This window comes from Lytechinus variegatus, chromosome 17 (assembly GCF_018143015.1).
Source record: "Lytechinus variegatus isolate NC3 chromosome 17, Lvar_3.0, whole genome shotgun sequence".
Lineage (NCBI taxonomy): Eukaryota > Metazoa > Echinodermata > Echinoidea > Temnopleuroida > Toxopneustidae > Lytechinus > Lytechinus variegatus.
In genome coordinates, this window is record NC_054756.1 from 20,200,281 (window position 1) to 20,217,550 (window position 17,270).

The window sequence follows — 17,270 nt, forward strand, 5'->3', positions numbered from 1 at the left end:
TTGATCAAATTTTCAGTATTTTGCTCTGTGATATTTTATTTCATTTATTGAGATATAAATATCTTCAACCGGAGTATCCCTTTAAATGACAAAATTCTATCGCTGCTCACTCTCCTGGCTCAGTTTGCCTTTGTCTGAGATCGCCCTAATTATGACAGGAATGATGAGGGTCATGCCTTCACATGACGCTATGTTATTAGGTTCAAATAAAGTTCGCGCTTTACAGAAATGAAGGTAATTTTGATAAAAATTTCTACCTTTCAGCATAGGCCTACCAAACGGATTTCCAGTGGGTGCTGTCTGTGTATAGGATAAAGAGCACCCAGTCTTAGGGCGGTGCTTCAGCACCCACGCACCTGCTACCCATGCAGAGCGCCAACCTTCCCCCCCCCCCCCCCTCTTTTCAAGTACAAAAACGTTGTTATTAAAAATGACAAATCTAATTGTGATTTGCTTCGCATCCTCCCCTTTCAAAACCGCCGGTTTTCAGGGGCCCCTGTATCAATTTGGGCTGTATTATGTTTTTAATGAGAAAGGCACTAATTTGCTAGGGTATAAACATAGGTAGGTCTACGGGATTCCCTGTTCACACCAACAAGGGTATCAGAATTAGTACATTTCCGGGTTTTGTTCGTGTCATAGATGATTTTCTCATGTCTCCCACGTCCCGTCGGGCTTCCCTTAGGTTTATTTCATGGTATAATGCCAAAAATTGCCAATCCGTCCAAATTACCGAATACATGGTCTACCATCAGTTCGTCCACTATCCACATGGTCTAATTGCCATTGCGTCCACTCACCATTTCGTCTATGACCAGTTGGTGCGAAATCAATGAAAACAAAGTTAATATTACACTCTAAAAATATTGGGTAAAAGTGCTCCATGAGGGTAACATTGGGCATTTCTGTGGTCGGAGGCATTTTTATTTATCCAGTGTGATGAAGATTTTGCTCATTCTAAAGTAATTGCTGATATCATACCTTTCATGAACATTATGCTCTTTGGGTAAAATACTGCCCATTGGGCAGTAAAATTTTTACCACACGAAGGTAATTATGTGTCCAATCGATTTGGCAAATCGATTGGACACATAATTACCTTCGTGTGGTGAAAATTTTACGCAATATTTTAATATTTTTACAATGTTTAGACCAACTGCTTATGAGACGAAATGGTCATAGACAAACTGGTGATTAGACGAAGTGATTATTGGACAAAAAAAGGTTGTTGTACGAAAAGTTGATGAACGGAATGGCATTGAATAAATGCAGACAATGTGATGAGTGGACAAGTTGGCAAAAGACGAATTGCCAATTTTTACCGTCTTTAGATTTTGACTGTCTAATTTGGTCATGTTGATTATAGACCAAGGAATTGGGAGGTCGAGGCATGATTATGAGGTTAGTGGACACAGAAGTGTTAGGTCCACTAATCAGAAGATCAGTGGTTCGATCAACTTATCGATATATCTATTGGGAACTTTCGTTTGATTATGTTATATATTTTTTTGTAAAACAATTTGGTAGAGTATACGAGAAGGTAGCAGCAGCAGAGAATGCCATGGCCAGAGATCTTACCAAACTCTGATCTTATACCCAAGGCCCTATATAGGGCCTTGCCTATCTACCGCCATCTGTTGGTGGGTTGATATAACATTTTTAAAAGTGGAAGTTGGTTGCACGGAAATTCCGTGGTCATGGTGGTTGGTTGGTTGCGAAAGGCGGGGGGGGGGCAGGCGCGTAGCCAGGGGGGGCGGTGGGGGCGGTCGCCCCCCCCCCCCAAAAAAAAAAAAAAAAAACGTCCCCAAAAAGAAAAAAAAGAAAGGAGAAAAGGAAAAGGGAAGGGAAGAAAGGAATGTAGCTTTGTGTTTTTTTTTTATTCTTTAATTTTTTCTCAAAAGAGAAACCCCTTCACTTTTCTTGCTCTAAATATATATATGAATTTTGCTTCCGCGCTGCGCGCGGTTAGATGACAATATTGAAGTTCTCCATTGTTTCCCCACCTTTTCTCTAACCCTGTTTTTCCACCTCAGCTATGTGCTTCTTGCCAGTTAAAGTCAAAATTGTATACATTAGGGTATGAATTTGAGTAAGGTTAGACCGAAGTAAATATATGAAGTTATCTTTTTTTCAATTGATCGCGCAACTTCTGGTCTGGTCGGCTCCGGGCGGGTAAAATCTTTATATCAGTTTCTGCCGTCACCTACATAAAGTCAACTTCTCCCGCTTTTCAGCTCATTACTAAACAACTATAATTTTGGGGCAAACAGGTTCCTAATTTCGTTCGTGTCGTATTAAATAAAGTACAATATTTTTTATCAAATTGTATTAAACTTCATGTCATTTCCCTGTATACATTCATCTCCTGTCCTGTTTTGCGCCCTCAGTTTGAAATTTTGAATGACACTTAAGTTTCTTTATATTCAAAATGAAGCGCTTCAGGATAAGTCTAAAAAATTAGGCATCCTTTTTTTTATATAGATAGATAGTTTCAATAAATCGCAGAAGTTTCAACTTTTTGCGCACTATATTCCTTGTAATGAAGTTCAATAATCTTAGAAAATCAATTGAATTAGAGCCGATTGGGTATTCATCTACATTTAATGAAACGTCCGCCCTTTGAAATTTCAGAGTTTCATTGCTCTGCGCGGGGAGGAATATCTTCCTCTACCAATCTTCTCATCTGTTTTGCGAGTTAAAAATATGCACTGTTGCTAAATTGTTTGTAATCAATGATCTGCTCTTTCCAAAGAAAGTATTCAATATATCTTTGAGAAAACCCTTTTCTCGGGACCCTTTTTATGGCAAGAAAAATTGATAAAACGCTTTAGCTTCCGCGCTTCGCGCGGATTTGTTATCATTTTAATTTCCTCCATTGTATACCTCTTTTGTGCATTCACAATCATTTGAAAACAAGGTTCAAAATCGCAATATAGTCAACCGAATTGGAGGTGCTAGAGACAAGAGAAACGGCTCCTTTTCAAGTTAATTTATGATACATTAAAAGCTTCGCGCTTCGCGCGGGAGGGGGAAACTCCCCCTCCCTGCACCCACCCCCTAGGGAGCGCGCTTCGCGAGCTCTGTAAGTGTTGGCACGCTTCGCGTGCATTTACCGCCCCCTCCAAAATGAGATCCTATAGCTACGCGGTTGGGGGGGGGGGCAAGAGAGATTAGTCTGTGCCACTGAAGCAACCAGAGTCTGGGAACTGTTGTCACCCACCGGTGAATTTTATAGGTGGGGACTTTGGGCACATCTCCCGAATCGAGTCCAACGATCCAAGAAGAAAAAAAAGGAAAGAAAGAAAATGAAATAAGAGCAAAATCACGAAAATTGATTTTCGGGTGAAAAGGGGTAATAAGAAAATCGCTCGCCAGTGATCAAATTTTGCCCGAATAGTATATACGCCAGTACCCCTCGCCATGTCTCAAAATATATGTTTTTTCTGGGAGGTATAGAATCGGAGGGAAAGAAAGAGATAGAGGATAAATGATTCAGTTGAAACAGGAGTGAATCCACGTGGAACTCAAAAGGACATACAGGGGGCGGGGCATTTTACTATATTCTACACGCACTAACGCACACAAACACTTAATGTACAGTGTTGCTGGTCGAAGCGATATAGGTTCGTGACGCAGGATGTAAAAACGCAAGAAGTCAGGAAAATATTATTATTGTTCTAACTTTGTAGCCGCAAAATCGAGAGCAAAAGTGGTATGTTCTCAATAAGAAAAATAAAACGAACAAAAATGAACCATCCTTAAGTTACAATCTATCATTGTCAATTTCTCGTCTCATCTAGTCGATGCATGTCATAAAAAAAATTAAATTACTGGGGCCTCTTTGCCGAGATTAAAAGGCATTTTAAAAATGACAACAGGACGCAAACTACTGTATTCAATACACCGCCAGCTAATTTAGGACAGAGAGATTATCATCACTAAGAAAACAAAAGATAAATTTGGAGACGGATGTAATTATAGTTGCTTTCTATAGGGGCATTGTTCAAAATCCGCACAGACAAAAAATACAACCTAAAAAATACAGTTAGGCTTATACATGAGGCTTCGCTTCGCAGTGGGGGGAGGCTTCTGGGGGCTTGTAAAATGTGTGCCATTGTTTATTAACATGCAAGGAAACTTTGCCTGACCATGCCGACTAAGCAACTGTGAATTGTTGTCTGATGTTGAGATCAAGATCACCTCCAGATATACATTTTAATTACTTTCGAATAGGCCAGGGAGCCCTAACGTCCAAACTATACAGGAGAATTCCCGTTTCCAAATTATAGAGGGACTACGAAAGAGCAACAACGATTCAGACCACTTTAAACCAAAATAGAAAAAAATAAATATATCTTCATTTTACACTAGCATTTGTTTTATACTAGTATTATTTTTTTAAGATAAGGAATTGTTTCTCGCTTATTATATTGGCCTCCTATACTTGCATTAATTATAAATCGAGTCACTGATTTTATGACGGTGTGTTAACTAATCACTGAACCCGTTTTGGTTGCTAATAATTATGTCATTGAGTCAAACTCATCAGATGATTTTTTTTATAGTTTGAATTGAATTGAATTTATTTTCATACTTCACAAGATAACAAAATAATAACATAATACAAGAAATACATTTGATTACAAAGAAAATACAAAGATAATGGCAGTAAATAAAGTGATATGAAGGAACCTTCATGAAAAGCAGAGCTTGTAGTGTCTGCAGGTTCTTTAAAGTAATTATGAAGTTCGTAAGGAGATCGGACACTAAAGAAAAATTAGACTACAAAGGAAAAGCCAAAGATTAGCGCAAAATCACGGGGTAAAGAGTTAGAGGAAAAGTGGACAATGTGAAATATAGGAGGGGGATGAGCGAAGAATGAAAAACAAATAAAAAAAACTATACCACTTATACCTCTAAAAGGTACAAATCGAATACATTATATATATTCAGCCAGTGCGTCTTAACGGTATCCATAACTGGACAAAATAAATGATTTCAGTTTACATTTAAACATACTAATGGATAAACAGCAGTTATTTCGTTTGGAAGATTGTTCCAGAGCCTTGGTCCTTCGAATACAATTGTTCTTTGAGCAAATAGTTGAGATTGATCGAATTTATATTGGCTGTACTGTATATTAATAAAGTTTTACAGGTGTGGCACTACAGGGTTAGGGACCAACCGCCCCTATGAATTAATTTTCAACTGAAAAAAAATAAGAAAAAGGGAGAAGGGAGGAGATGAAGTAAAAAGAACTTAAAGGAGAGAGAAGAAACGACAGCATAAAAATGAGATGTAGGTCAAACAGCTATGTGTCACCCCTTTCATTTGAATTCAGAAAAACGGGTTGTCTTGCCTTCGTTTTTAAAATGGCTGCCCTTGGTCTTAGACGGGACTAGAACTTCCATACTCTTTATAGGCGAAATGAGAAAAGAGCAGAAAATCATTGTTATTACGATCTGAAAACTTGATATTTTAAGTAACATAACAATAAACAGGTATCTTACTAAACAATAATGGTGCGAGCGCGAAGCGCCAGGTGAATCTTTTAAAAAAATTATTTTCCGACTTGAAAAATGAACATTATAAGCCCCTTTTGTAATCATGAACAAGATGGGTATCTGACTTAACAATAATTGATGAGGACGCGAAGCGCAAGCTAAGAATTTCTTATCTTTTCCGACTTGGAAATTTACCATTCTAAGCCCCTTTGTAATCATGAACTGGATAGTTATGTAACTAATCAATCGATGCGAGCAGAATCTTTAACATACTAACTTGAAAAGGTCCCTTTCAACACTGATTCTCTTTTATTTTTATTATTTTGTCACTTTACGTTCCCTTTCCTTCTAAGTTTCTTCCCCTCCCCTTTTTATCGCAGCCAATAGGGGGTGATGGGCCGCTTCGTCTCCCTGGACACCCCTATACAGTTTGCTTAGATCCGTGGGCCTATTTGTCAAAGCACAAATTAACAAATTTCACCTTCCCCTATCCCCGCCACCACTGGCGGATCCAGGAGGGGGCACAGCCGGCCCGTGCCCCCCCCCCCTTGAGAAACAAAATTAAAATTTGTAATGTAAAAATGCCGTTGAAACAAAAATGTGCCCTCCCCCTTTTGAAAGTGAAGACCTTCTTTTCTTTTTGCTTGTCAAATTTTTCCTCGGAAAAATGTGCCCCTCCCCTTGGAAAATCCTGGATCCGCCGCTGCCTGTGAACACCCCCCCCCCATGGAATTTCCCCGATCAGCTCGACAACTAGCGACTTTTGAAGATTATGTCATCTCCTTTTCCTTTTTTTTCAAACGAGAGCCGTTTATTTCTCCTCAAAACAATATAAAAGAACATCATCTAAAAAATCAAATCGTACACAACTGCATTTTTTGGGATTGACATTTAAAATCTTTTTATTTTATTTTTTATTTATTTTCGTTTACTTCTTTGTGAAAATAGTTAGATATTGACATTTCAACGTCTAGCGCCCTCTCTTGAGAGATTTTCTTCCGAGAAAAGGGCTCATTGTGAGACAAAAATGACATCCTGAAATTTTCCTGTAATTTCATGCTTGAGGATTGGTTTATATAGGTAGAATAATAAAGTTAATATATATCCTCATATATTTTGTAAATTAACTGCTAAATTATCCAATAGTTTACACCATTATATCATCTGTCTTATGGCAGAGGGGCTACATAATTTGTATAATCTGGTCGTGTATAGACTACTATAGGAATAGTGATAAACACATTTGAAAGGGATTAACTGAATCTTAACATAGGCTTTAATTTCTCCATAGAAGAACATATATTTTTTTAATAGACCAAATGCATCAAAATAACAATGTCACCTTTCAAAACATCTTTGTAAGTCTTCTAAATTTCAATTTAAAATATTTCAGATTATTTTGACTCCTCCAAGTGGAATCCATATTCAATCAAATGCATTTTTATTATCAAATTATATATATCATTTTGAACATTTAACATTTCATAATCAAAAGTAAATGTAAGTGAGCGACACCATTGGTTCTCTCATTTGCATATTCCCTGTGTGGTAAATATAGTAAGGCATCTGATTTTCATGAAATTTCAAGGTAATTTTTTTCATGACATGGGATCCAAATCGTATTATATAACTCCGAAATCAAATATATTTTTTAATTTGCTTCCATCGAATTTGATCTTTAAACAAGTGGAATGCTTCTGGCCGTCTCACCTGCATCACGCGGTTCACTATAGCAGCAGTGCTGACTTTGAATACTACTCTAACTCGCACAAGATGTTCAGTGATACATGGTTACTCTTATGTCCACTTTTTATGAACTAGACCAATAAACTTACAGAGATATGATGGTTATTCAACAAAAAACCCCAACATGGCCAAAGTTCATTGACCTTACATGACCTTTGACCTTGATCATGTGACCTGAAACTCGCACAGGATGTTCAGTGATACTTGATTACTCTTATGTACAAGTTTCATGAATCAGATCCATAAAATTTCAAAGTTTTGATGGTAATTCAACTGATACACCCACTTCGGCCAAAGTTCATTGACCTTTGACCTTGGTCATGTGACCTGAAACGCGCACAGGATGTTCAGTGATATTTGATTACTCATATGTCCAAGTTTAATGAACTAGACTAATAAACTTTCAAAGTTATGATGGTAATTCAACAGATACCCCCGATTTGGCCAAAGTTCATTGACCCTAAATGACCTTTGACCTTAATCATGAGACCTGAAACTTGCACAAAATATTCAGTGATGCTTAATTACTATTATGTCCAAGTTTCATGAATCAGATCCATAAACTTTCAAAGTTATGATGGGAATTCAACAGATATCCCCAATTCGGCCAAAGTTCATTGACCCTAAATGACCTTAGACCTTGGTCATGTGACGTGAAACTCATGCAGGATGTTCAGTGATACTTGATTAACCTTATGTCCAAGTTTCATGAACTAGGTCCATATATTTTCTAAGTTATGATGACATTTCAAAAACTTAACCTCAGGTTAAGATTTCAATGTTGATTCCTCCAACATGGTCTAAGTTCATTGACCCTAAATGACCTTTGACCTTGGTCATGTGACATGAAACTCTGAATAGGATGTTCAGTAATACTTGATTAACCTTATGGCCAAGTTTCATGAACTAGGTCCATATACTTTCTAAGTTATGATGTCATTTCAAAAACTTAACCTCAGGTTAAGATTTGATGTTGACGCCGCCGCCGCCGCCGTCGGAAAAGCGGCGCCAATAGTCTCACTCTGCTTCGCAGGTGAGACAAAAACACGATGTGGAAATTTGATAATACATGTAGTTCAGAGAAAGAAGGCAATCCTTTAATTTGCACTTACATGTGATTTGATCATTGGCGGCGGAAGCCAAAAAAAATAGGGGGGGTCCACCTGAAATTTTGTGATGGACACCGGTAAAAAAATTGACAAGCAAAAAAAAAAATAGGGGGGACCCCTATGGATTTGATTGGCTTGGGTAATCACTAATCAATTTCGATGTCTTCTTTTTATGGTTTCAATCATTCAATGGTTTTATGGTCATTTTGTCCCAAGTACAATTTGACAACCCCCAAAGGAAAATAAACTAAAAGAAAGGTCCCCCCTTGAATGGACTATAGCTCTCAAAAGGGGAGGCATGGGCCGGGAACGCACCCCCCCCCCCCCCACCTTCCCCACCATCCAGACAGTTCATGATGCACCTGTCGAACGACAAGTAACGACACCAACAAAAACGCCCCACCCTCTTTTCTGCACCCCTTGGTATGTCCGCGCGTGCCGTCAATGCCAAATTGCACCAGCGTCGCGCGCACGCTACGCACTTTTGTACTTGTATATACATCAGCCATTTTCGTGTATTTGGCACGCTGATGATGGGGTGAAAACCGCTGGAATTCATTCAATTAAACTGTACTTTTTAGTAATCGTCATTTATAAGCATCAGTTTGTGAGTATATTTTCTTTGTTTATCTACCACATTATCTATTTTGACACCTTCATCTATTTCAGAGTATCTATAACTCGTGGAGAGAATCTGGTGATCTGTCACCGGAATAAACTGTGTGAGTGTGACTTGCCGGTGAGAAGGGGGGTAAAGTGGTAGATAGTCGCCCGGAAGTTCTGCGGTGGGAGTTGTCGTAACTGTCGAGAAGCGGTTACGGACGGGGAGTGCGAGTGAGACTGTATAAACTATAAATATGAAATATAAGTGTATAACTATTTTAGTTATCTTGGATTAGTTGGACAAATGAGCAATTTTCACGTTTTGAATGTTGTGTCTGTACTTGAATTTTATTAAAAATTTGAGTGAGGACATGTTGCAAAATCATGACCATTTGGCATTGAAAATTATTTTAAACTGACCCAGTTTTAATTAAGTTTGTTTTTACTTTAAACCATCCATGATATTACTTTCAACTTCGACTTTAAACTATGTAGTAATGAGGCTATTGGTGTGTGTGTGTGTGATGCTCATGATGCATGCTTTAGTTAACTTTTAGTACTGTTTAAATCTATAGAGTAGGCAATGCCAATGGCACTAGATTTGTGCTGTACATGTGTCCAAAAAGTCAATAGGTGCACAGAGCTGCCAAGTAGTACGATTTTTCCGTATTTCATACGGAAATCAATTTAAAATACGGCAGTACGCTTTTTCATGATAAAATACGGGAAAAACAAATTAGAGAAGAAAATGTTGTTGTTTGTTGAAAATTAATGGCGACCAGTCATATTTGACTATTATCGCCAACTCGTTAGGCCAACTATTATTTCTTTTCTTTTTTTCGACGTGTCTTTAAAAAATCGTTCCTCTCCTTCTTTTTTTTTCTTTTCTTTTTTATTATTATTATTATTATCATAAAGACTATCGTATCTTACAGGTTACCGCATGATCCCGTCCTTTCTAACGACACCGTCCAGACATCGTCCTGTCTCTCCGGTGTAGACAGGGGGCTCCCTTTGGGATACTCTATAGTCTTGAAACTCGAAAAAGAAATAGAAATAAAAATGATAGAGTCTTTTCCCGTGAAATGATCTCGCATATACCAATCAAATACATGTATGTCTGTTTTGCTTTGTATAAAAATGATAAAATTTGATATGGGGAGGTTAGGATGATTCGAAATTTATGGGGCATCCAAAATAAGGGCTTTAATAAATGGAATGGTGCATTGTTAAATCAAGGTTGTAAGTTAGATGAACATGGAATTAGTAAATAACCTACATATATATACACACATGCATATAATATTCTTTTTCCTTTCCTTCCATTTCTTCATTTTTATTATTTTCCTTTCATTTATTCTCTTCCTTCCATTGTATTGTTCGCCCCACTATATAGCGTCTGGGAGCTTTCGGGCGGAGATGAAAAATGGCAGCCGTGTGTTGCTGCCCTCTACGTTCAATGTGTTGTGCTTTCATCAAGGCTTTCCGATTAGAATTTTCGATATCCTGACGAATCAATGCGGGTGACAAGTTCCGAGCGCACGCACATAGTTTACAAGCGCAAAGCAGCGGCTCAAATCGCGATACTTTGCGACTGGTACGTCTGTAAGGATGATGACGTCATCCAAGATGGCAACTTACGTTGACCGACGGAAGGATCGAATATGACGATGTTTCGATCATCATTTGAAAGGAATTAGCGGTAACTGCGGTCTAAGGTACGATATTTCTGAATTTCATGAATTTTTCCGTAAATATGGATGCAATTTCTTTTTTGTAATGTGACATTTTATGATTTTATGTGCAGAAAACGATCAGAAAAAAATCAGGTTTCCGTCGAATGCTAGATCTAACGTTACTGCTAATACGTTGTCTGTATGTACGGGCCTCCAAATTCTTCAGTCTGTGTATTGGTGAGTCAGCCAACGCAGTTCGGTGGAACAACCAAAATCTAGACTGAAGCTTTTGGTCTCGTGTGCGACGGTGTGGGGCGCAAAATAATGTAAGAAGTGATCGAACTTTGCATGCATATTCATCTCACGGTAAAAATACAGATTTTTTTGTCAAAATACTGATTTTGGGGGATAAGAATACTGAAAATGCAAAATGCAACTTGGCAGCTCTGGGTGCATTATTTGGCCTCAAATTTTCTTTCTGTATTTTGAGTGAACAATGTAGTTAAATGTAGAGACATCTTCTCATATTCTGGCAGCCAAGTTGATTATAAACTGTATAACTATCAATGTGACATGTTTCCATGGCTGCTCACAGAGGCCCAAACAGTCTCCGTCAGTCAGTATAAAGACTTTAAAATGCCTATTTTTTGCCACTAGCCCGCACGTTATAGTCTATATAGGGATGGACCAACATGCTATAGCATTTCCATGCACATTTTATGGAATATGAAGCCTTATTTTTCACTATCAAGGAAATTTTTAGGTCAGTTTTGAGCAATGTCTATGATGATAATGGTAATAAAGAATATATATTAAGGTAATGCTTTTTAGTAGAAATGCTGTTTCGTTTTTTTTTTTGTCCTACCTTAAGTATGATTGATGCAAAAGTAAACTTAAGGACAAGTCTACCCCCAATGAAAAATTGATTTGAATAAAATGAGAAAAATCCAACAAGTATAACACTGAAAGTTTCTTCAAAATCAGATTTAGAATATTACATGTAGAAAGCTATGACATTTTAAAATTTTGCTTAATTTCACAAAACAGTTTATATGCACATTCCAGTCGGTATGCAAATGAGGAGACTGATGACGTCCTCCACTCACTATTTCTTTTGTATTTCATTATATGAAATATTTATTCTAAATTTCTCATTGTCAAGTGAAACGATTAATTCCTCCCTGAACATATGTAATTAGCATTGTGTAATTGTATATTGTTCAGTCAAGTTGGGTCTTATTGTCAAATAAGTAAAAAATGAAATATTGTATAATTAATCAATGAAAAACAAAATAAATAGTGAAGGACATCATGGACTGTCTCATTTGCATGTCACTGAATTTTGCATATACCACTGTTTGTGAAAAATAAGCGAAACTTTAAAATGTCATAACTTTTTCCAATTGTGATGAAATTTTCAACGTTAGTCTTGTTTTTTGCTATTTATTCAAATCAACAGATTTCTTGGGTGGACTTGACCTTTAAAGGTATTGTTTAACTTTGTGAGCAGCTGATTTAAAAAAAATTCTCAAACCAAGATGAAACATGTGTACAAGTGCGTGTATTAGAACTAATAAACCCTGAAAACAACCATTATTGAGAATGAAAAGCTAAAACATCAAGGCGAACCCCGACTTTGTAAATAGGCGTCTTATAGACACCTAAATAGTACACATAAGTGTAAGGGATGAAATCAAGACGGTGTTTCTGGTCACTTTAACATATCGCAGACACAGGTGACAAGTGTGACCTTCTAGCTCAGATTTTTTTAAAAGTCAAACCAATGTTAACCAAATACTTTAACAATACCAGATGTTTAATGTCAGAATGGACATGTAAGACCCCTGTTACATCTGAGAGAATCCCTACCTCGGGCCGGCCCGGGGCCTACCTCGGGTCGGAAAGAAATCAGATGTAAACATCCCAAACCTACCTCGGGCCACCTTTTAGCGAACCTACCCGAGACCACATCCAGAGGTAGTCTCGGGTAGGTATCGGGCCGGCCCCGGTCCACCGATTGGTAGATGTAAACGCACACAAGCTTTCGAACCTATCTCGGTCCGTTCGCCAGCTGTCAAATTACGTCATATAGTGCGTGCTATCCCCTCCCCAGCCCCGCCGTTCTTCGAATGTTTTTGCGGCATGCGACATGTGAATTGTGATTGATAAAGTCTTTGATTTGAGTGAAAAGAAGCATTTCAAACGTATCCTTTCCAAGTCGATCATATCTTCCACGACTGCTGGGATCATCAGCATTCTTTCAGAATCTCGGGTAACTTCAATTAGCGCGCGCGAATTATTCGGAGATAGATCGAGAGCGCCTTTTAAAGGTGTCAGCAATCGAATGCCGCTCGAAACAGTACAGATAGGGTGATAGGGGAGGGAATGAACACTGTGATGTAAACAGACCACATTTCGGACTCGGTCCGTTCGCGAAGCTAATCCACCAATAATCCAGTCAAGGTTGCAAGTGGACTCGGTCGGGTCTCGGGTAGGATACTTTCAGATGTAACAGGGGTCTAAGTTTGAGCGTGAGTGATAAACAGTCAACCCTTTTCTATCGTTCTATCACTTTTTTTATCAGTCCCAAAATCAATGATTTAGAACCGGTACCTGATTCAGAAACATTGCCCTCGTGCTGGTTGAAATTTTACCCAATATTTTTTTACAGTGTAGGTTAGTCAAGCAGATAACTGGCAGAGGGGGGTGGGTGCAAATTACTCTCAATGAAATTATTTTGATTGCTATTTTGAATGTCTTATTTTGATGAATAATGCAGGAGCTACAGTATCAACGGGTTTTGAGGTGCAGGACAGAAGATCTTTTTGAGCTGGTGTCGTCCTCTGACCAGCTGCGGAAGCACCTGACTCAAGACACATCGATCAGAGGATTACTAATACTCGCAGCATCACACATGCTGTACATGGTCGGATTCTATTTCACACAGACTCTGTATAAAGTGATTACCCTGAGGAAATAAAGGAAGATGTCGGCTCCAAAGATGTCTTTAACCCAGCGCTATCATACACTGGAGAACAGAATCAAAGATCCAAAGTCGCTCATCAACTATGAAGCACTTCTGGTAAGTTTTAGTTTTCAACCAATATTAGCTGAGATGGTAACAAATTCAGCTTGATTCTGAAACAGTAGTCTGTTCCTTTTAATAGAAGATTTAATCCAAGATATGCATGCAGGTAGTTCAAAATATGATTCCTTTATGAAAAGTATTTCAAATTTATTGATAAATTATTGATGGTTTCAACTGGCAAACTCTCTGTCAGCTATTATATGTAAGTTCAATGTTATAGTAGCTGACAACAGTTCTTATAAAATGAAATTCTCTGACAGACAGAGAGACGAGTGTGACTTGGAGTCACCCTAAAATTAAAGTGCGAATATGTGCATGTATGTACATGTATCTCATTGATGAATACATGTAGTGCATGTCCAAAAATTATGATCTGACCAATATACAGTATTGAAGCATTTGTGCATGCACTTGGAAATTATATTTTGTTAGTGCGAATTCTGCCAGTTTTCATTGAAGCCTGAAATCAGTCCCTGAAAATTATCTTTTCATCAGTTGTTGGCAGAATTCCATATTATGTCACTTTTACTGTTCAGTTGTTGACAGTTAACTGATTCCTTTTTTGGTGCTCACTATTTTGTTTTGTTTTTTTCTTTGTCCATGTTTGGGTTTAGTTTTTGTTTTGTTTTTGTTTTGATTTGTGTTCTTTTATGCATTGTGTATTGCTTTATTTTTTCATTGTTAATGTTCACACAAAATAAACAAAGGAATATTGCTGCTTAGGAAACTGATACTGTTTAACCAGGGAATTCTCGCAAACAACTGCAATGAAAATTTACATGCTACATGTAGCTGTCATTTCATATTAAACATTGATTTGTATGATTGGTTGAAGAGAACTTTTTTACTTTTACATATGTACAGTGTCGAAAGTTCACTACCGTGGCTTTTGAAACTAAAGAAATTATTTCACACCGTTCTATCCGAAAGGTAATTTGGAGTCATTGCCTTATAATACACGATGAACACCAGGCCAAAAGGGCCGTCTGACTAGGTTCATGCATGCAGTTTACATAGGTTGGCTACATGACTATAAAGTATTTTGCCATGGATAATCTGTAATATGGGTGATAGTGATACCCTGGGGCTGCCAAATAAAAGATTTCTTTGAATTCGTTATAAACAGTGATACTGCATCTATTTTCAACAATAAAAGGCACCCAGAAATGAATGGGATCTATTCAGAGCCAGTGCTCCAGAGCGCTCTCTCTGTACAATGTAGACTGTGTTTAGTACATTGCAGTATTAGGATTAAAAGACTGTGGTTTTTATAAAGTGGCTTATGTTCAGCACATGTGATCCTATCCACAGACCCTGGAAGGCCTTCACATGTATTTCAGATATGAAAGTGGAACACATTTCCTGCTCAAAGAGTAAATTAGGTTTGTTAATTCTCTGTGAATGGATCAAATTCATGGAACAAGAGTGAAAGATGTGTCTACTGGTATTATACATATGTATCCACAACGCAATAAACAAATCAGCAAATATTCATTTTCAGCACGTTCACAAAATTCGCTTTGTTTATACAAGTTTATTTGCCTAATGCAAGCATGAAAAGTGGCAATGATTACCAGCCTCTGAGGTCCATGTATAAAGATATCCCTTTTGTGTAGGCATAGTGTACGCACATTCCACAATCATGAATATCATCAGTATTTCACAAAAAAAATATCAATTCATATTTTTCATCATATTTTTTACTTCAGACCAAGTGTGCGAAAGGTCTCATCAAAATTAAACCAACATGACATAATCAAAAAATACTTGGCAATGTTTATATTGTGACAGTATGCTTGTGCCCCCATTCCTTTTGTCTAGGGTCTACATTTTTGGGAGGAGGGCTTGGGGTGGGTGGTGGGGAAAATCAACAACTGTCCTTTTCTCACAAAATCGTAGGTCTATGATCATGTTCACACTTTTTCACACAATTTCAAATAGTGTAACTGAATATTTTTAAATGAATATATTTGTCTGTGTAATTTGGATGACAAGTTTGGAGTCAGTAATTTTGTGCAGACGTGGGTACTTGAACAGACTCAGATACCTGAACGTACTGTATGCGATACTATACATACATGTAGCAATCTCTGAGCACTTAAAACACGGAACTTTGCATGTACCAGACCGTTTTAGCCAAGCACTAGGTGTTTCTCTGACACTGCGAGAGGCTTAGCCCCACAGAGTGAAGTATGATGTGTGTGACAGGCCAGAGTCTGACATCAAATCATTCAAATATGTCTTCTTATAGGTGTGTTGGAAATATGACTATAGTCTACAAACACAGACCCTAATTTACAATTTTTCTATCTATGTGAGACTGAGACGTGTAACTTTTTATGGCATGTAGGCCTTAAGTCATTAAAGACACAGAAGTTTATAAAGTTCAGCAAATTGACAAGGCAAGGCAGTGAATTGAAGCTGATTCGGGATTTGTTTCTGTTTCAAAGCAATCCAGAAATTTCAAAAATTTGTAGAAAATTCAGTACATGTATTCTCCCCCTATGCCCATTCTACCATATTGATTGTAAGGGCCTACATGTACTACATGCAGTCAATAAAAACAAGAATTTTGACTTTTGAGTTCTGATTTATTTTTGTTTAATTCAGTGATCATTATACATGTATGTAGTCTCACTGAACTTTTTTTTACACACATCAATGATGAAAGATTTACATGTAAGGTCTTAGGATGAAGACTACATGCTTCCAGTCAAGTGGGGTTCAGTACAAGATGACAAGTCATCCGTTGTTGACCTCGGAGGTAAAGGTCGTGCAGTAGAAGGTCTTGCAGAGCTGTGAACTACTGTGCCTAATCATGAACTTCATAATCTAAGACTTTACCGTATATTGCAAACATGTACGTAGTTTAGATATAGATGGAAAGAATACGAGTAAAACTAATACAGTATTGTATTGTGGTATATGCTATAATGCTCACACTTTACAATGTACGTGTACATGTAGGCAGTTGCATTTATCAACAAAATTGTGTAGGCCTACAGTATTTTCATGAAGTTCATTATAATTCAAATTTGCTTGTCTGCGATATGAACATTTGTGCTGTGACTACTGTCTACAGGATGCTTTATAATCTTTAATCATTTTTTTTACTCGTGTTCATACACTATACTTTTTGTGTAGTTCATTTCAGTTCTACATTGAAAGCATACAAAGCCTGTACATCTTCCTTCATGTCCTACAGTGTACATGTATATTACCAAAACTGAATGCTACCAGTAGTTGATATCCTGTTTTGTAAACATGCCATGGTATAGGCCTATGTATTTGTAGGCCCTATAAATGTTGTAGGCCTACATGTATATTGTAGGCTGACAGGTTTCCTCCAAAAGGCATGTTACAGCAGGGTTCCCTGGTTACAGTATTGCACATTGTACTTTACATGTACTTTACATGTACACCTTCACTGTGTTCATGTGTACAATTTGGTCTACGTATGCAACAGCTCTATGTTTTTCATACTGGCGTATGAACAGCCAGGGTAATGTCACTGAAAAATTCCTTCCAAGATGCTTTGAGAACG

At 37.6% G+C, this 17,270-nt stretch overlaps 1 protein-coding gene across 3 annotated transcripts in view; it reads left to right on the top strand.

Annotated features, from left to right (window-relative positions):
• The first annotated feature begins 8,859 nt into the window (after positions 1-8,859).
• The window catches only part of LOC121431036 (rho-associated protein kinase 2-like), an 87,184-nt gene continuing 78,773 nt past the window's right edge, over positions 8,860-17,270 (top strand). For all 3 annotated transcript variants that reach the window (XM_041628498.1, XM_041628499.1, XM_041628500.1), the window contains exons 1-2: positions 8,860-8,966; positions 13,418-13,720. In XM_041628498.1, coding sequence (XP_041484432.1) covers positions 13,625-13,720 — 96 coding nt within the window. In that variant the 5' untranslated portion in view covers positions 8,860-8,966; positions 13,418-13,624. The remainder of the gene's footprint in view (positions 8,967-13,417; positions 13,721-17,270) is intronic.